A 21809-nucleotide genomic window follows, 5' to 3' on the forward strand; every position below is an offset into this window, starting at 1 on the left:
ACAAAGTTTCTCCCTGGGACTCCAGAGAGGCCTCCGTCGGAACCACGGTTCCACTGGCCTCTAAAGAACCGGCGTCCGGTTCGACTCCTCTAACCTCGGTTTAACTGCCTTGTCCTTGCGCTTCTTTGAGGAAGCGGCCGGAGCATCCAACGGCATATTGTAATTGCACCGCTTCCCAAAGACCAACTTGGCACAATCCAACCTTCGCTTTATAGTGCGTTTATTGAACCTAGCACAAAGCGACACCCAACAACGTCGTGCTCAGGTCCCAAACAAGGTATACACAAATTATGGTAATCCCTATGCGGTATCTGTTTCCCACAAGAAATACAGTTATTCACTTTTTCTGACATCCGGTAAACCACTGAGGCAACAAAAAACCAAAATATTCCCAACGGGGTACTTAACCAACTCTGACTTGGTCTGAAACTCGAATTGAAAAATTTCAGAACGCCGAACGGCACTTGCAACACTGCTTCTGCATCGGACCATGCGGCAAAAAAGACTGAGGATATGACGTCGGTCATGCGCATTTGTACCCTGATGTTCTGATGTCAGTCAAATGCGCCTTGACCGACGTCAGCCTTATACTCTGATATTCGGGCCGACCGAGGGACAGCGGACTACCCAAGTGTTAGGACTGCAGCAATGTGAGATGAAGAACATCCTGATCTGAAGATTCATAATCAGTGTCATGCCTAGGCCTTTTATCTGGAGGGGGATCGGTACCCCTGATCAAGGTAATCAGGTCTTCAGCCATTTTGATCATCTATTTTTTAGGCATAGAGGCCTGTGCACATGGCTCATGCGTCGGTTTTTTAGTTTTAGAAGTTGCTTTTGTCTTTGGTTTTGCAGCTGTCGTCGGTTTGATATACAAATGTTGAGGTCTGAATACACCCTCAGACGCCGGTGCCTGCTCAGCGGCTCCAGACCCATCAGAGGGAGATACATCCGTCGGTCCAATACCTTGAGTATCTTGCGGCATGCCGGACTCCACATGGGTGTCGGTACAGGCCTGCGACTCGAAGGTAGCGGGTATCAGGGGCTGTGAAAGCGCCTCACTGAGTACCGGCGACTGGCTTAGGAGAAGCTTTGTCGTCTGTTTTGGATCTAGACTGCCTTTCTCTGTCCTTTTCTTTGTGTTTTGTATGTACTCCGGTAATCAGATTGCTATCTGACATTTCTGGGTAGTTAAATCCGTTTCCAAAATACTTTGATGCAAAAATATACCAACGCTTAATAGTGCGTTGGTTAAATCTAGCACAAAACCGACAGCCAGGCACGTTGCGATCAGGGCCTAGGCAAGGAAAACAGTATAAATGGAAATCCTTATGAGGTATTTGCTTCCCACAAGTAATACAATTATTAACTTTTTCTGACATCGGTAAAAAGCAAGAAAAAAGTTTCCCCAGTGGGGTACTTAGCTTTAGTGAAGACTTCGGTTCTGAAACTCAAACTCGAATATTTCAGTAGTCGGCCAACCGGCACTTGCGAAATGCTTCTGCTTCGGGCACCGCACGGCAAGAAAGACTGAAGAAAATGGCGTCGGCTGCATGTTTTATACCCCTGACGACCTGACGTCATGGAAGAGAAGACAGCAACCGACGCAGGACCCAAGACTTTGGAATTCAGGCCGACTGAGGGCAACCTGCCAGCAGATTACCCAAATGTAATGACTGCAGTAGTGAAACACGAAGATCATCAATAAAAATTAACTGTTTGCTTAAGACCTAGTAGACTCCCCTACACCTCTCTGTGATGTCAGTGTCGGCTAGCAGCAGAAACATGCCCTTGGCTATGGATGCTCAATAAAAACATTGCAGAATTGATGACAGGAAAGGGGAGGGGGACAAAGTCATATCCCATCAAAGATGAATCCACATCAAGTCACATCTGCTGGAAAGCATGACTCTAGTTAAGGAAGTTTACAGACTAGTTGTCGTCCTATAACAGGGTTAATGTTGTAAAATATTTAAAACATCAGGAGTCAAGACTCTATAAAGCAAAGTAGCTCAGTTCAACTCTTGTATTCTTTAATGCATGCCCCACTGACAAACCACCTCTTCCTTCCACAGAGCAAAAGAAAAGACTTGTACTACAAAAAGTTGTAATAAAAATGTATTATTTTTTTTACAAATACAAAATTTAAAACAAAACTGTAACAATACAATCTACAAATAATAAGTTAACATTTACAATGTACAACATAAACAAAGAATGAACAGTGTCAGTATAACTGACAAGAGACAAAGTGAATCAGAGAACTTTTAACACCTGGAGGAATTCTGAACTGGAATATGCCCGTCTACATGGCACTGATGTACTGCAACCAATATCTTTTTCCTGCAGTTCTGGATTCTATCCAAAGCTGCAACAGTGGGTCAGAACTGTGCTGCTCTATCAACTCTTAAGCAACCTCAGAAACACTGTAAATGTCCTGAGAATACAAGTGTACCTTTTTTTTTTAATTTTACTTCTGTGCACTTAAACCTTCTGTACACATTTTAGCATTACAAATTGTACAATTTGAAAAGATCAAATGACAATTTTTAGCAAGGTTCACAGTTACTAACAAACTTACATTCTCATCTCAGAACTGCATCACTCGGCACAAGTCATTTTGCTGACAAACATTGGATACAGCTGCACTAATGGTATATACAATTTTAGTACCTGAACAATAACACTAATATATAGTAAAGCTATATAAACTGTTAGATACTTTGCAGTCAGTGCCATTTCTAGAACTTTGTGCATCATCTAGCACCAACTTTTAAAAAGACAAAAGTAAATGTACCAGGAGTTATACAAATGAAATATGCAATAAAGTTCAGGTGGCTTGGACCATTTAAATCCAAATACACTCCATTTACTAGAAGCCTAAAAAAAAATCTGAAGGAAGTCATTTAGCAACAGCTCTGTATAATACTGACTGCAATCTGAGGTATGCTTTGTGCTTTAATAGTTCTGGAATGTGTACTTTAACTAATAGCCCTCAACTGTTGTGCTACTGATAAATGCCAATGCAAAAAATAAGAGAAAACATTGCATGCCAAATAAAATGCAGCTACTGAGACACATTCTGCATATTTTACAACAGTGTCGCTATAAACTTTGGTACTTTCAATTCAACTCAGTATGCTAACATTAACTTGCAACAGAAATTAGCAAATAAAAGATAAGGCTTTTAAACAGGAAATAAAGTGACTTTTCTCTTCTCTCACCAAAAAAAAAAAAAAAAAAAAAAAAAAAAACATGGAATGTTTTAAAATATCAAATTTAAGTTCAGTGAAGACACCGTTATGCCTACTTCTGATTTAACAATTTTGTACCCTTTTAACCAATAAACTGAACTTCTAGAAAATGAAGATGTCCAACTTCCCTCAAAGCTATTTAACTCAGCCTCTTCAAAACCTGTAGAAAGTCTTCAAATAGCTTTGTAAATTAGTGCATGGTGATCTGGACTGGCAAGTGCTACACATAAATTAAAAAAAAAAAAAAAAAAAAAACTTTGTCCTTTCAGTACTGAAAGACAAAAGGTACTCCATTTGTAAATGAATGATCTTCAGGAAAAAAACTCCCTCTGTTGATAGCTGGGGAACCACTCAGGCTGTCGTCTTCATAGCAGTCCTCACTACAGATAAAAATTGTAGACATGAAAACTCAGAAGTTCTGCTTTTGCAAAGCAATTCAAGCTACGTCACAGAATATACTCAGAACTGCTATGACAAATGAAATAAAGTGCTGAATGAGACATGCAAACGAAAACTACATAAACACTTAAAGTGGTCCTTGTAAACATTTTTATCACTCTCCCCCCAACTCTTCTGCAAATGATTTAAAAATACTGCTGAAAATATTAAGCATCACACACATAAGGCACTCTACCCTTACCACATTTGAACTCATTACTAGTCTAAGGTTCCATCCATAAATACTTCTTTAATATAGCAAATCAGTACAGTATGATAATCACAACTGTGTATCAAAAAAGCACAGTTGTGCAAGGAAAAAAAAAAGTTATGCACTCACTATAACGTTCCATGTGTGTTGCCCATCTTCGCCTTCATTCTTACTAGGATAGATTTGGATCCAATCCTCGGATCTGACTTGGCCTTATATTCAAGCTCAAGGTCATCTACCAGCTCGTGGCTAAACCCTATCCCAGCATGCACCAGAAAACCTCCCCAGATCTTGTTTGCAGTCAAAATAGTAGTATGAAAGAATCACAATAAAATAAACTTGGAGCCCAATGAAGAACGCCAGAGAATAATGTTATCCAATTGTACCAACTCGGTCTTCCAGGAGTAAAAATGGCCAGGGGAATGGAGGGTGGGATGTAAGAATGAAGGTGAAGATGGACAAGACACATGGAACGCTAGGGTGAGTACATAACTTCTTTATGTGTTGTCTTATCTCACCTTCATTCTTACTAGGATGGGACAGCGTTCCTAATACCATCTTTCTTGGGTGGCTCAAGGGAGGATATTCTTCAAAATCATGGAACCAAAAGAGGCTCTGTTCCTGGAGGCCAAATCGAGTTTGTAATGCGTGATAAAGGTATGTGGTCTTGCCCACGCTGCTGCAGCACAAATGGTATCAATTGGTAGTTTAGCCAGAAAGGTGGAAGAGGCTGCCATGGCTCTTGTAGAGTGGGACTTAACTCTTTTGGGGAGATTTCTATTTTGGGACTTATAAATGAAAGTTATGCAATCTGAAAGCCATTTTGCAAGTGTTACCTTAGAGACTGAAGTATCTTTCTTTGAATCTGAAAAGGAGATAAATAGCTTGTCAGACTTTCTGAAGTCCTTAGTCATGTTTAAGTAGAAACGTAACTGTCTATGCATATCCAGTTAATGTAACATATATTCTGCCTTATTCTTGTAATTTGGGTAAAAGACTGGCAGCTCTATAGATCGTTTCAAATTTAATTCTGAACATACTTTTGGCAAAAAGGAAGAGACTGTTTGTAAGGACACCCTGTCTCTATGGAAAAGCAAGTAGAGGGGCTTTATTAACTAGGCTTGCAGCTCTGACACTCTTCTAACAGAGGTAATGGCTATCAAGAGAACATTTTTCTTGATAGCCATTACCTCTGCAAGAAAGGAAAGTTGCGTACAATCTTACCATAACCATAGATCTCCTTCTTTTCCATGTTGCAGTACTCTACATGTGGGTTTACCCTTCTTCCTCTCCAGTTCGTCTGGCCAGGTTTCCCAAAGACTTTCAGTCCCTCTAGGTGCGTTGGACATTTGACGTGGCAGCAGGTAAGTGGCCCATAAAAGTGGCGTCTGCAAACACCAGCCCTCAGAGCATAAAAAAGCCCCTTCCTATAAGGGCAAAGCCTGTCCAATGTCACCCAGGAAAGCAAGTGCAGTCTGACAAGAGAGGAGGGTGGGAGAGAAGGAATACTGCAACATGGAAGAGAAGGACATCTATGGTTATGGTAAGATTTTACACAACTTTCCTATGTCCTTCTGTTCCAGTGTTGCAGTATTCTACATGTGGGTGAGTGCCAAAGCTCACTGAGGATTGGGAGGTGGCCTAGATGATGTTTCCAGGAATCCATGTAGGATAGCCCTGGCAAGCCCTGCCTTGGCTCTGGAGATATGGTCCAGTTTGTAGTGTTTAGTGAAGGTGTGTACTGAGGACCAAGTAGCTGCCTCAAGTATAGAGTTAGTGTCTAGTCCGGCCATTCCTCTGGATTGGGCCTGATTGCAGGGCAATATCAGGGCCCAATCCACCAGAGGAATGGCCTTTTCTGGAGCCTTTTTTAAGGGACTAGACACTAACTCTATACTTGAGGCAGCTACTTGGTCCTCAGTACACACCTTCACTAAACATGGTGTAGGTAGCAGAAAGAAATGGCCCTGGAGATCTAGGCCAAAATGGTCTGATTGCTCACAGCTTTCCCCAGGGCTCTGGGGTGGAAGGTCTGACTTCCTAAAAAGGTTTTGTTTTATGTAGATAAAACCCAAGTTGTCTAAGGACGTCTAGGGAATGATGTACTCTCTCACTATCCCCCTGCAGGCTGGGGAAGAAGGTAGACAGGTGGATGGCCTGGTTCACGGATAGGTCGTTCACTACTTTGGGGGTGAATGACGAGTTAAGTCCTGAGAGTCACCCTGTCTAGGTGGAAAACTAAAAATGGTGGAGTAGCCATAAGAGCTTGCGACTCAGAGACTCTTCTGGCTGAGGTCAGAGCTACCAATAAAACAGATTTCCACATGTAAAATGTTATGGGAGCTTTGCCTGCTGGTTCAAAGGGGGCTAGAGTGAGTTTTTGTAAAAAGAAGTTATGTCTTACCATAACGTTCCATCTACGTTATTGATGATCTTCCAGTCATCACTGATGGGTTTGGTTCCGAGCCCTCGGAACAGTCGGCCTAATACCAAGCTTGCATACACCAAAAACTCTCGAACTAAGCTGCTACAAAAAATGCCTTTCTCCCAGTTATCTCAGATCGAGCTTGCATACAACATATACAAGAAGCAGAAAGACAGAGGCCATCTCTGCGCAGAAACCCTGAAACACCACAAGGACCCAGAAGATCCGCCAGGAGCCTTTGGTGGGGGACGGTGGGAGGGTGTGATGACTGGAAGAAGATCAACAACTCAGATGGAATGTTATGGTAAGACATAACTTCTTTATCTGAAGTTGTTAATCTTCTTCCTATTCATCACTGATGGAACAGAATCCCAAGCTACTTGGAGAACCTGAGTGGCCCTTATGGAAGAATATTCCGGAGAACCATTGAGCCAAAGGCCGCTCTTCCCCTGGAGACCAGATCCAATTTGTAATGCTTGATGAAGGTATGGGGTTTTGCCCAAATGGCTGCTGCACAGATGTCATCCATGGATGCCCTGGAGTGGAAGGCAACAGAAGCTGCGATAGCCCTAGTTGAGAGAGCTTTGATTTGAGCAGGCTTATATTCATTCGTAAGAGAATATAAGAAAGTAATGCCATCTCTGAGCCATTTTGACAAAGTAACTTTAGATACAGCACACCCCATTCTAGGACCAGAAAATGAAATGAAAAGTTGGTCCGACTTGCGAAAGGACTTAATTCTGACCAGGTAGAAACGTAGTTGTCTATGAACGTCCAATGAATGCAGGCAGTATTCTCCCTTGTTTGAATAATTTGGAAAAAGTACAGGGAGCTCAATGGACTGGTTAATAGAAAAGTCGGAAACCACCTTGGGGAGAAAAGATGGATTAGTATGAAGTGATACTCTGTCCTTATGGAAGGACAGGTACGGGCTCTTGATGCACAAGGCTTGTAACTCCGATATCCGTCTGGCTGAAGTGACCGCCACCAAAAACAAAGATTTCCATGACAGGAATTTTAGATCACATGTCGCAGCTGGCTCAAAGGGGGGGGGGGTAGAGCGAGAGACTGGAGAACCCAGGAGTGAGTCCATGCTTCCACAGGTAGCCTGATAGTAGGTCTGCTATGGAAAATTCCCTTGAGGAAAGTCTTGCAAAGTCAAGTGGAAATAAGAGGGACTCCATCTAAACCATTATGGAAATTGGAAGTAGCTGCTAAATGGACTCGAATGGTGGAAGCTGATGCCCCACTGTCAAACAACTCAGAAAGATAGTAAAGAATAGCAGCTGTAGGAGTTGAAAAAGGATTTAGCATCCAATTAAGTTACCAGACAGCGAATCTTTTCCATTTGTCTCTGTAAAGTTTTCTGGTGGATGGTTTATGGGAGGCCAGAATAATACCTCGGACAGATGAGGAGAGGGTTTCTTGCCTGGCAACTAACGAAAGTGGAGAAGCCAAGCTGTCAGCTTAAGAGTGGATAGATTTGGGGGAGTCAGTCCTTGTGGGTGAGATATTGGGTCCTAACGAGTATCCAGGAGCCAAGGAGGCTGTAACAGGTGAGGTCAGAGGAAGGAAAATCACACTTGATGAGGCCAGAATGGGGCAATGAGGATTAATTTGCTTCTCAACCGAATAGCTTTCCTTAGAAATAGGGGTATCGGAGGATAAGCATAGAGGAGACCCGCGGGCCAATCGTGAGTCAAAGCGTCTATTGGTGACTCCCCATATGGGGGAAAGAGGGCAAAGTAGCTGCTGCATTTTTTGTTTAAGGGGGAAGGGAAAAGATCGTAGCATGGCTGGCCCCAACGGCTGAAGATTTCTGCCATCACGCTTGGAATGAGAGACCACTTGTGAGGATGGAGGATGCATCTGCTCAGCCTGACCGCAATCACGTTGGAGTTCCCCAGGATATGCGTTGCAATTAAAAGTGGTTGGAAGCTATCGCCCAATGCCAAATTCTCATGGCTTCGCGACATAGGGGATAGGATTTGGTCCCTCCCAGTTTGTTTATGTACCAGACGACAGACATGTTGTCCGACTGGATAGCAGTCATTCTTGATGGAAGGAGCGGATGAAGTACCTGCAACGCTAACAGCACCACTCAACTCCAGGACATTGATATGCAAGTTGACCTCTAGGCTGGACCACGTGCCTTGGACCGTCTTTCCCTGGAAGTGCCCCCCCCTACCCTATCAAGGAAGCGTCCGTGGTCACCGTGGCATTGGGATGGGGAGTCTAGAAGGGGCGACACCAAAGATTTTTGTCTGTTCTCATCCACCAGAGGAGATCTTGTTTGCAGGAGTTGGTGATGAGGATCTGTGAGCTCAGGGGATGAAGACTGGATACCCACTGGGACAAAAGGAGCCATTGTAGTAGACTCATATGCAATTTGGCTAGGGGAACAACTGGGATGGCTGCCACCGCAGACCAGAAAGCCTGTAGAACTTCCCTTGCAGACACCTTCCTTCGACAGAATATCATTTGTACTTGTGACCTTAATCTCTGAAGTCTGTGAGGAGGAAGAGAGACTTGGCTTGTTTGAGTGTTGAATACTGCCCCTATAAATTCCAACTGCTGGGTGGGATGAAGTTTGGATTTTTTTCCCAGTGTATGGTGATGCCTAGGAACTCTGCTAGTGATAGAGTGTAGCAGAGGGCCCTGACCAGAAGGCGCTTGGTGGGAGCGGAGAGGGGCCAATCATCTAGATACGGAAACACCTGTATTCCCTGAAGTCTCAGATGTGCTGTCACTACTGCTAGGCATTTTGTGAACACTCTGGGGGCCATTGAGATACCGAATGGCAGGGCTCTGAATTGGTAAGGATTGGTTCCCTGCCAGAAGCAAAGCAGACTCCTGGAGTGCTTGTCCATTTTGATGTGGTAATACACATCCTGGAGGTCTACTGAGCACATCCACAAACCCTCCCAAAGAAATGGGAGAATGGATTGTATCGTGACCATGCAGAAATTTGGCCTGAACCACTGATTTGTTTAGTTGGCTGAGATCCAAAATGGGTCTCCAGTCCCCGGTATTTTTTGGCACCAAAAAAAATCTTGAGTAAAAACCGGATCCGCATTGGTCTGGGGGGACTTGTTGGATGACTCGTTTTATACACAGCTTTGCTATTTCTGAAGCTGCCTCTTCCCTTTGACTGGGTGGAACATCGGGAAGTGATTTTGGGGGTCTTGGATAAAAGATTAGGGGAATATACTAACCTCTGGAAATTGTCTGCACCCACGGATCGTTTGTAATAGAGTGCCACGTAGCTTGGTGCAGAGAGAAATGAGCCCCGATTGCTTCCAGAGAAAAGCAATTGGGCAATGCTTTACAAGCACTGATATGGTCGTCCGGAAAAAAAAATCCTCAGTCCTGATTTTGGGTACCCCCTCTGCCCCGGAAGGGGCGTCTTCCATTATTGGAACCCCCTATGCCTCTGGGAGAGTCCTCACCACGTGCACTATGGAAAGGGCCTTGAGATTTTTTTGTGCCACATCTTTTCACAAATCTGGTTCCTGGAAATGGGTGCACTGAGGCTTAGAAAAACATAGGCCAACGGCAGACAAGGTTTTTCCATTCTGCTTACACCTGGCTAATGTGTCCTTCACTTTAAAACTGAACACAGCTGACTGTTCGATAGGGGCATTTAAAAAGGAAGACTTGAAGGAGTCCATGAGGTCACAAATGCGCATCCAGGCTCATAACTCACGCCTGCACCCGCAGCTCTAGCCAACCCTTCGGTTGTGTGGGACAGCAACCTCATGGACGAGTTGGAAATAGACTCTAGGGTGGAAAGTTGGGAAGCAACTTTATCTCGTGCCCCATCTGAAACTTGACCCGCAAGGATTCCAGAGAGTTCAGAGATGAGAACTCTTTGGAGCCTCGTAAAATGGGCCAAAAAGTTCAGAGACCGGACAGCAAAGGTTGCTGAAGCAAAAACTCACTTCCCTAACCTGTCCACCACCTGGGACTCTCTGTAGGGTGGGTGGACAGCAGGACTTTCCTCCGCAAGGTCCTTTTTCATGGCAGCCGCCACCACCATAGCGTCTACTGGTAAGCCTCTAGACCAATGGGGCTGATCCTCTGGAGGGGAGAGTATCTTGTCTGATCTCCAGGGAATGGCCTCAACGGTATCAGGATTCTTCCATGCCCACTGCACGATGAACTTGACTAACTCATCAGCAGGGGGGTCACCCAAGAAGTAGAGGGCCAAGAGCGGAAGGCCTGCAGGAATATGGATTCCTCCAAGGAAGGGTTGGAGGGCTTCCAGTCACCCCTCTTTCTCAAAATTTCCAGGATGTCTCCAAAGGAGACATAGTCAGGGAGTGACCATGGGGACCCTTCCCCATCATCGTAGTCCGTATCTTCAGTGAGGGACTCCTCCGGGGAGTCCATGTGTTTCCTCTTACACATCCGTTTCTGAGGGAGTTCTTCAGTGGGAGCATCCGAAGAAGACTCAGAAAGGGGTTACCCTGTACAGGGATTTCCTGAGGCTTGCGCTCTAGGTGTCCAGGGAGGGTGGCCTGTGATAGCTGCAGCTCAGAAGGAACAGGAAGAAGGTCCGACCTAGGAGGATTGCTTCCCGAAGCAAGCACCCTCTCCATCAACCGGAAGGCAGGCCCACCTGAAGAGGAATGGGAGCTCGAAACCAAGGAAGAAAATCCCAGAACCGGAGTCACACCCCACTCCATGCGGCCTGCTCCTGGGAACGGAGCCTCAAGCAAGTCACCCTTGGAACCATACCGGCTGTAGCCATACCTGGAACCAAGGGTTCCACCCCCAAGGATGAGATTGAGGAAAGGCGAGTTCCGAAGGAACAGACACCCAAAGGGGCCTCAGATAAGGACACTGTTGGCACCGAGGAAAGGAGTCCTCCCGCAGATTTCGAAGTTATGGGCCTCGGAGCCGAAGGGTCCAAAGGAGGAGAATACGTGGGGGTGTCAGAGGCAATGGACCCAAAAGCCAGAGTGGGGTGGGTTCTAGGAAAATTTGTGATCTCCCTGACTGTCAGCAGCTGATCAAAGAGGTACACCAAATCCACCTCAGATAGGCTCCTGGTGGACCTTACTGACACACCTGAGGGGGAGTCAGGTCAGTCCAAAAAGGGGCTAAAGGCTTGTCCAGCAAACGGATCCAAAGACGGGGAGTACTGAGTCCATGGTGTAGTAAAAGTCGGCACTGAGGATTCCAGTTTTGAAAAAGGCAAAAGGGGGATTATCGGTGTCAAGACGGGCTCGGAGACGAAGTAATAGCCGGAATGGAAGTCATCATCGGCTCCGAAGAGGTCGTCGGTACCAATCTTGGAACAGAGATGGGGGACGTAGGTGCTGAGGTAATGACAGGCAATATAATTGGAGCCGAGACCACAGGAACCGTAACAGTCGGTGTCCAGGGCGGTGCAGACGAGGAAGTCATGACGATCTCTGTATAGGGCCATTGGAGTCTAGCTCGAAGCAGAGGTAGTCGGAACCGAGGAGGCAATCCTATGCTCCAAGGAAGTCTTATTGGCCTTATGCTTATGAGGCTTGCCCCTTATCACCAGCCGGTGAAGGGTCAGAACGAGGACTTTTTTTGTCCATAAATGGAGGGGTTGAGACCTCCAATGCAGAAATAGCCTCAGAAAAAGGAGAAGGGAGCAGACCTTTCAGAATTAGTTTATTCCTTCCTTCATTTAGCATCTGCTGACTGAAACTGGCACAGATATCACAAGGAGGTTTCACAGTTAAGTGTGGAACCCTCAAACAATATACACATTCGTCATGTAGATCGCTATTGGGGAGTTTACCACTACAGAAAGAGCAATGCTTAAACCCTGAAGTCCCTTTCTTTTCAGACATGCCACAAGAAAACACAAAAACTAACCAGAGTAAGGGAATTCAGGTTACTGGCTAAGGCTCTTGCCACCCCTGTCCTTTTTTAGGCAAACTTCAAAGGACAAAACCACCACCGTAACAGGTACACGCATGCAAAATCTGAAGGTAATGCTACTCAATGCTAGAAGTCTAAACCTCAAAATGCACTCTCTCGAGGCACTCCTAAAAATGGAGAACATCGATATCTGTGCAGTAACTGAGACCTGGTTCAAGGCTCCAGAGAGCACCCCTGCAATACCAGGCTACAACTCTTACCACACTTTTCGGCCACCAAACCAGGACCAAAACACTAAAGGTAGAGAAGTGTCAATATTCACCAAGGATATTCACACCACTAGGCTAGTTGGCCAACACAATGCGTCTGAAATTCTCCAAGTGCAACTAACACTAGGTAAAACTGCAATCCAAATTGTAGCTTGCTACAGATCCCCCACCATACCCCAAGATTCTCACTACACCTTTCTAAACATACTGGAAAATATTAAGATAGAACCAAACACCCTAATACTGGGTGATTTTAACTATCCTGCCATTAACTGGGAAAACTACTCGTGTCCCAACACCTTTGCGCAACGGTTCTTGGAATTCATAAATTCCAACGCCCTGGATCAACTAATCCATAGTCCCACCAGGGGCTCCAATATCCTAGACCTGGTCATTACCAACATGGGAAATCAATGCTCCATACCTATGGTCACCCCCTCGTTAGTCAGGTCTGACCATAAGCTAATCACCCTTAACATCCACATCCCACCCCCACCCTCCAGTAAAGAAACCACCATAAAAAACTTCTCCAAAGCCAACTTCATGCTACTCAAGTCAGAAGTGACAAACTTCATGACACCCATGCAGACGGGAACTGAAAGTTCAACTGCTGAATCCTACACTAAGGCACTGTACGAGCACATCCACTCATGCATGAATCGTGCCATCCCAAATAGAACCAAAATGCTCTCATCCAAAAAAAGGAAGCCAATCTGGTGGTCACCTGCCATAAACAAACTTTACAACAAAAGGAAGAAACTTTTGCAGAAAAGAGGAAAATCCCAGGATGCAAAAAACTCCCTTATTAGCCTCAGTAAGAAACTGAGATGCCTCATAAAATCCTCCAAAGCTAGTTACGAAAATAAAATTGCCAAAGATTCCAAAGACAACCACAAAGCATTCTATAACTATGTCAAGAATCTAAATGGCAATGCTCAGATCTGCTCTGAGCTAAAACAGAATGGCATTAAATATACTGATCCGAAGGATATTGCCAATATCCTGGTAGATCGATTCAGTGCCAACTTCACCCCCCTCTCACCCCCTAAATGGCCCATCTCAATACCGGAAGATTGCCAAATTCCAGTAATAATGGCCAAACAGGTACAAAACGCACTCTCTAAAGCAAAGAATACAGCATCCATGGGACCAGATGACATCCCGGGCTGTGTACTACATGAACTACAATATGAACTGGCACCTCACCTAAGTGTCAAGTTTAATCATAGCCTCACCTCAGGTTTCGTGCCCACTGAGTGGCGCAGAGCTACAGTTATCCCAATCCACAAGGGGGGATCCACCTTGGATCCCGGAAACTACCGTCCCATCAGCCTGACAAGCCTTATCTGCAAGGCCATGGAGCGTATTATCATGGAACTTATAAACAAAGACATTGGCAACCTTCAAACACTGGACCCGACCCAGTTTGGGTTTGTGAAGGGCCGATCTTGTCTCCTGAACCTGATTGACTTCTTTGAATCAGTCTCCAGAGCCATGGACAAGGGTAAGGTGGTCCACACAGCCTATCTAGAACTTGCCAAGGCCTTTGACACCATCCCCCACTCTGGAATCATAGATAAACTTACTAAGTTGGGCATTAATCCCTATGTCACCCAATGGGTTGCTAAATGGCTTACGGATAGAACCCACACTGTAAAAGTAGCCGATTCCAAATCCAGCTCCAGACAAGTGACAAGTGGAGTACCTCAGGGTTCAGTCCTGGGGCCGCTCTTGTTTGGCATCTACTTCTCTGAAGTACAGGTCAACACTAAGGGACTCTGGCTAACAAAGTTTGCAGATGACTGCAAACTGGGAGCCATTATTGAATCCCCAAATGATGTGGATACTCTACAAAAGGGCCTTACAGAAACAGATGCGTGGTGCCAGAGCCATGGGCTCAAGCTCAATGCCAAGAAATGTATTGTTATCCCCTTTGGGGAAAAAACATGTATCCATGAATTACCATATAGGTGGCAGTACACTAAATACAAAGTGTGATAAGAGACTTAGGGACACAGGTGGACAGTGGTCTCACCTTCGATAAACACATCACCACAACAGTCAGGAAATCCTTCTATGTGGCACACCTCATCACGAAGGGCTTTTCATCCAGAAAAAAGGAGGTAATTGTCCCACTGTACTCATCCCTCATTATACCCATTATAGAATACAATGCCCCATTTGGTATATACCTCTCAAGACATCTGCAACAACTGGAAAGGCCTCAGAAATACCTCACTAAAAGAATCACAGGCCTAAAGCAGATGCCCTACGCTGACCGCCTTAAAAAACTCCAGCTATACTCCGTCGCATATCGTCTACTCAGAGGCGATCTCTGCTTAACATACAAGGCCATGTCAAACCCAGAGCTGTTGGACACGCTACACTTAAAGAAATCCCAATCCCTCAGAGCTACACGCTCCAGGGATCTAAACCTTGTCATCACAATAAACAAAACATGCTGGAGGGATAGGTTCCTGACCCAGAGACTCCCCAGACTCTGGAATAGATTGCCCATACATGTCAAGCAGAGTGCCTCTTTGGACCTCTTCAAGAGGAACCTTGACGATTGGATGGGAGAAAGGAAATTCACCCCAGGGATCACGTCAGTCGCCCTGCTAGACAGGGGTCCAGGAAAGTAAATAATGTGGGAAGAAATAGCCAGGGAATTGTTATGGCTAGGCTTGTATACGCCCTAGGGCTGATAGCCTAGTACCAACCTATAAACCTATGAACCTATAAGGAAGGAAAGAGAGAAAATACCAACAATGGTATTCAGAATACCACAAGGGTAAAAAAGGGCGATTACCAACGATGGTACTAAAAAGGGAATACTCGTGGGTAGAGCTGAATAAGATATCAAGAAACAGAAGAGTTTGAGAGGAAGAAACTCACAAAATACTATAAATATTGAAAACTCAATACTTAGCTGGACAGCTCGGTGAAATGCTGCTATATGGCTGTGCGGCAAATGAGATCGGAGGTAACTGGGAGAAGGGCACTGTGGGTAGCAGCTTAGCTCTAGAGTTTTTGGTGTACGCGAGTTTGGTATTAGGCCGACTTGGTTCCGAGGGCTCGGAACCGAACCCATCAGTGATGAATAGGAAGAAGATTAACAACTTCAGATTACATAGTTAAGGCCCCAGGGAGGAGGAGACTGTTTCCTGAGTGGTCTCAAGTGTGGTACACCTTTGAGGAACAGTACGACAGCCCTGTCTGCATTAGTTCACACAGGTAAGACAGGATGAGAGGAATATCACTTTCCAGCGGGTCCAACTGTCTATTGTGCACCAAATAGAAAACCTTTTCCACTTCGAGAGAGAGGATTTTCTTGTGTTGGGTTTCCTGACCTCCTGCAGGACATTGAACACGTCCTCATTGTACAGGTGTCTGAAGGGGATCAGAATCCTATCAGCCACAGGGTGAGGTGCAGGTATTGCCACTGTGGGTGTATCTCAGTCTCCTTGTGCTGTGTGAGCAGGTCCACTGAGGGGGATAACTTGTGGTGATTGCCCTTGAACAAATGAAGGAGAAGGGGGAACCAGTGCTGTCTTGGCCAGTAGGGAGTCACCAGCATGATTTTTGGTGAGTCCTGCTGAATTTTCAGCAGCACCTTTTGTATCAAGGGGAAGGGTGGCAATGCATACAGAAATTTCCCCTTCCAAGTCATCGAGAAGGCATCTGTCACAATGCCTTGGGGTCATGTGTCCTGGTGCAATTACCAGAGAGTTGCTTGTTTATGGAGGAGGCAAACAGGTCTATTTGTGGTACACCCCACCTGTGGACCAGATTTAGGAAACCATCTCTTTGAAGCATCCATTTGTAGTTGTTTGAAATGGTTCTGCTTAGGAAATCTGCCTGGGAGTTGTGTAGGGACAGTATGTAGGCTGCCTGTAGGGTCATTCCCTGTGAGGTGACCAGTTCCCACACCTGCAGAGCTAGTCTGCATAGAAGGTATCACTTCGCCCCCCTGTGTTTGTTGAGATACTACAGGACTGTTGTGTTGCCCTTGAATATCTTGAGAGGGCCCTGCTCTAGACAGGGTTGGAAGGCTTGTAGAGCAAGGAGGATCGCTCTCATTTCTCTGACATTTATGTGGCCTAGTTTGTGTCTGTCTGTCCACAAACAGTACAGTTGTGTACACTTACCATAAATGTTGCAGTCATTACATTTGGGTTATCTGCTTGCAGGTAGCCCTCAGTCAGCCTGATTAACAATGTCTTTGGTACTGCGTCGGTTGCTGTCCCTTCTTCCATGATGTCAGGTCATCAGAGGTTTAAAACATGCAGCCGACGCCATTACATCAGTTTTTTTTGCCCCAGATGTCAGGTGCCCCCCTAATAGGAAGCAATTAAATATAAAAGCACAAATATATACTTCCAACAAAAAAACAAATACACCAAAAAAGCTTTTAAGCATAGTAAAGGTAAGCAGAGGTATAGCCAAAAGAAGTTAGGGAGCTGAAGGGAAGGTAACCAAGAATGCAACAATGAATACACTCGAACATCTACATTTATGGTAAGTGTACACAACTGTACTATGTTCTTCGTGTTTTACTGTTGCAGTCATTACATTTGGGTAGATTCCCAAAGCTATGGTTGGGAGGAGGAATTTACTTAGCACTAGGGCCAAAGGCCCTGCAAGACTGCAGTGGTAAAGCCATCTCTGGATTTAGAGAAAATTGACAAATGATAATGCTTGGTGAAAATATGTACAAAACTCCAGGTAGCAGCTTCTAGGATGTCCCTGGTAGGGAAGCCTCTGAGAAAGGCTGTAGAGGTAGATGCAGCCCTGGTGGAGTGAGGTCTGATCCCCTGGGGGATAGGTTTTCCATGGTGCTTATAGCAGAAATGAATGCAATGGCTTTATCCATTTAGAAATGTTTTGCTTTGAAATAACCTTCCCCTCTGCCCCTGCAGCAAATGCCACCAGCAGTTGTTCAGATTTCCTTTGAGGTTTAGTCCTGTCCAAGTAGAATCTAAGTTGTCTGTGCACATCTAAGGAATGCAGTATCCATTCCCCTTTATTCTGTGGACTGGGGAAAAAGGTTGACAAATGAATGGACTGATTAAGAGCCACAGTGGGATAATACCTTGGGCATGAAGGATGGATTGTTTCTGAGGGACACCCTGTCCGCAGTGGGATAATACCTTGGGCATGAAGGATGGATTGTTTCTGAGGGACACCCTGTCCGCATGAAAGATGATGAAAGGCTCCACTGCCATAAGGGGCTGTAATTCAGATACCCTTCTAACTGAGGTGATTGCTAAAAGGAAAGCTGTTTTCCAAGAAAGAAATTTTAAATCTGCAGTAGCAGCTGGCTCGAAAGGAGGTAGAGTGAGTTTCTCCAAGACAAAGTTAAGGTCCCAGGCTGGGGTTGGTGCTCTCCTGGGTGGTCTCAAATTTTTGGCCCCTCTGAGGAACTGCTTGAGTAGCGGATGAGAGAAGAGGGGAGGTTCTGTGTTATAATGAGCTGAAATGGCTGAGGCGTGGATTTTAATGAAGGAAAAAGACAGGCCTTTGTGAAGCATCTCAGTTAAGTATTGTAAAATCTGAGATAAATTGGGTACTGCTGTGCTCATCCCTTGAGACTGGTTCCAGGCACAGAATCTTTTCCATTTTTCAGCATAAGATTTTCTAGTACTAGGTCTCCTTGCCTCTAAAATGATACCAATCACAGGTTTGCTGAGGGATGGTAAAGGAGAGATCAAGTAATTAGCCAGGCTATAAGATTCAGTGTTAGAAGCTGAGGGTGCAGAATCTGGTTCTCCTGCTGAGATAGCAGGGAAGGTGTCTGAGGCAGGTGCCATGGAGATAACCATGACACACTGCGCAGGAGGGGGTACCAATGTTGGCGTGACCAATCTGGAGCAATCAAAATCATCCTTGGTTTGTCCTGTTTGATTTTTAGTAGTACTTTGGACAGCAGAGGCAGAGGGGGGAAGGCATAGACTGATAGGTTTTTCCAGCTGAAGGACAGAGCATCCACTTTCCAGGCTTATTTGTGGGGAGTCCTTGGGCAAAATTTGTCCAATTGGTAGTTCTGGGGACAGGCAAACAGGTCTATATCTGGGCTCCCCCATTTGCTTGTCAACATGTTGAAAATCCTTGGTTCCATTTTCCACTCGTGTGGGTCCATGAGGTTTCTGCTTAGTCCATCTGCCAGTGTATTTAATTTTTCTGGCAAGAACTGAGCTTGTAAGGTGCACTTGGTAGCTCAAGGTTGTATTCCACAATGCCATGGCTAGTCTGCAGACGGGGTAAGAATGTGTACCTCCCCTGCTTGTGTGTGTACCACATAACAGTGGTGTTGGCCGTCTTTACGATTAGTTGTCCTGGAAGAATGTGGTCCTTGAAGGCTGTCACAGCATTATGTACAGCTAACATTTCTTTTTGACTGATATGGGGTGCATTTGACTTGGGTTCCATTTGCCCTGAATGCACTTCCCTGCCAGGTGAGCCCCCCATGCATAGTCTGATGCATCTGTTGTTAGGGTTTGGGTGGCAGGGGGTAGTGTGAAAGGTAGTCCCTTGTTTTGGTGGCAGACCTCTGCCCACCAAAGGAACTCTAGACATAGGCAAGGTATGTTAGGAAAAAGAAGTTATGTCTTACCATAACGTTCCATCTGAGTTGTTGATCTCCTTCCATTCATCACTGATGGGTACGGATCCGAATCCTCGGAACAGAGTCGGCCAAATACCAAGCAAGCGTACACCAAACTCTCAAGTCACGCTACTACCCACAATGCCCTTCATCCCATACCTCAGATCGAGTTTGCAGAACACATAGTAGCAACATATATAAGAAACAGAAACAAAGGCAGAGGCCATCTCTGTGCAAACACCCTAACACACCAAAACGACTGAAAGATCTGCCAGGAGCCTTTGGCGGGGGAAGGTGGGAGGGTGTGATGAATGGAAGAAGTTCAACAACTCAGATGGAACGTTATGGTAAGACATAACTTCTTTATCTGAAGTTGTTAATCTTCTTCCATTCCTCACTGATGGGACCGAGTCCCTAGCTACTACAGAATCTGGGTGGCCCTCATGGAAGAACATTCTGGAGAACCATAGAGCCAAAGGCAGCTCTTCCCCTACAGATCAGATCCAACTTGTAGTGCTTGATAAAGGTATGGGTTTAGCCCCAGTTGGCAGCTGCACAAATATCATCCATAGAAGCACTAGCATGAAAGGCGACAGAAGCGGCCACAACTCTAATGAAATGAGGTTTAATGTGGCCAGAAGCTGATTCCTCCTCCAGAGAATAAACAAAGGAGATGCAATCCCTAAGCTATTTAGACAAGGTAACCTTAGACACTGCCGATCCCTTTCTAAATCCCGCAAAGGCAACAAAAAGCTGATCTGACTTTCGAAAAGACTTTGTCCTGTCCAAATAAAACTGCAACTGTCTGTGGACATCCAAGGAATGGAGACTGTATTCCCCTTTGTTGGTATAATTACGGAAAAACACGGGAAACTCAATGGACTGATTAATAGAGAATTCCGAAACCACCTTGGGTAAGAAAGTGGGATTGGTGCGAAGTGATACTCTGTCCTTACGGAAAATCAAATAAGGACTCAATACATAATGCTTGCATTTCTGATACACGTCTGGCTGAAGTAACCGCCACCAGAAACAAGGTCATCCAGGATAGAAACTTCACATCACAGGTTGCAACCGGCTCGAAGGGAGGTAGAGTCAAAATTTGAAGCACCCTAGACAGATTCCATGACTCCACAAGTTGCCTAATGGGAGGTCTAGAATGAAAAATCCCCTTCAAGAAAGTCTTACACAGACAGGAAGAAATAATAGGAATTCCGTCTGAACCATCATGGAAATTGGAGATGGCAGCTAAATGCACCAGAATCGTGGATGCAGAAGCCCCACTAAGGAAAAGCTCGGTCAGGTATTGAAGAAAGTACAGTTGTGTACACTTACCATAAATGTAGATGTTCGAGTGTATTCACTGTTGCAGTCATTACATTTGGGTTATCCTGCTGGCAGGTTGCCCTCAGTCGGCCTGAATTCCAAAGTCTTGGGTTTTGCGTCGGTTGCTGTCGCCTCTTCACTGACAGGTTGTCAGGGGTATAAAGGATGCAGCCAACGCCATTTTATTTAGTTTTTCTTGCCCCAGATGTCAGGTGCCCCCAAAAGGGTAGGCTAAAATTAGGTAAATAAAACATACATGCACCAAAATAAGTTTTACCTTCCTCTACAAGCAAAGACACCATCTAGGTTGTATAGATTAGAGAATTAACGAGAAGTTCCAGCAAAAATAAGGGGGATGGCAGGTGGGTAACCTGGACTGCAACAGTGAATACACTCTAACATCTACATTTATGGTAAGTGTACACAACTGTACTATGTTCTTTGTGTTTCACTGCTGCAGTCATTACATTTGGGTTGAGTCCCAAAGCTCTGGTTGGGGGGCTGGAGCTAAGCAGCATTAGGAGCGGCTATGAGGCCCTGCAGAACTGCAGTGGCAAAGCCTGCCCTGGATTTAGAGTAAAGAGGCAGATTGTAATGTTTTGTAAAGGTATGCACTGAACTCCAAGTAGCAGCCTCCAAAATGTCTTTGGTTGGTACTCCCCTGAGAAAGGCTGCAGAAGTGGCTGCAGCTCTGGTTGAATGTGGCCTAATGCCCTTAGGCACTGGTTTGCCATGTTGTGAGTAGCATAAACGAATGCAGTGACCTATCCACTTTGAAATAGTCTGCTTGGAGATGGCCTTTCCTTGTGATGCTGTGGCATATGCCACTAGTAATTGCTCTGACTTTCTGAAGACTAGTTTTGTCCAAGTAGAATCTAAGTTGTCTGTGTACATCCAACGAATGCAGAATTTTCTCCCCGTTGTTCTGTGGATTTGGATAAAAAGTTGGCAAATGAATTGTTTGGTTAAGGGCTACACTGGATACCACCTTAGGCATAAATGTAGGGTTTGTTCTCAGAGAGACCCTGTCTGGATAGAAAATGATAAAGGGTTCCACAGCCATGAGAGCCTGTAGCTCTGAAACTCGTCTTGCAGAAGTTATTGCTAGGAGCAGAGCAGTTTTCCAAGATAAGAACTTTATGTCCGCAGTAGCCGCTGGCTCAAAAGGAGGTAAGGTGAGTTTTTCCAAGACATAATTGAGGTCCCATGTAGGTGTTGGCTTTCTCCTTGGAGGCCTTAAGTTTTTGGCTCCTTTGAGGTACTGCCTTAATAAAGGACGAGAAAAGAGTGGTGGCTCTGTATTGTAATGAGCCGAAATGGCAGAGGCATGGATTTTAATTGATGAAAAAGATAGGCCTTTGTCCAGCATCTCAGTTAAATATTGCAAAATCTGAGGAATATTTGGGACAGCTGTATC

General features: G+C 45.1%; 1 protein-coding gene across 1 annotated transcript in view; it reads right to left on the reverse strand.

Annotated features, from left to right (window-relative positions):
• Positions 1–2021: 2021 nt before the first annotated feature.
• The window catches only part of CCNG2 (cyclin G2), a 542514-nt gene continuing 522726 nt past the window's right edge, over positions 2022–21809 (reverse strand). Inside the window, exon 8 of the mRNA XM_044061167.1 lies at positions 2022–3634. Coding sequence (XP_043917102.1) covers positions 3520–3634 — 115 coding nt within the window. The 3' untranslated portion in view covers positions 2022–3519. The remainder of the gene's footprint in view (positions 3635–21809) is intronic.

The sequence above is a fragment of the Protopterus annectens genome, chromosome 2.part0 (assembly GCF_019279795.1).
Source record: "Protopterus annectens isolate FY-2018-M chromosome 2.part0, PAN1.0, whole genome shotgun sequence".
Taxonomy (NCBI): domain Eukaryota; kingdom Metazoa; phylum Chordata; order Ceratodontiformes; family Protopteridae; genus Protopterus; species Protopterus annectens.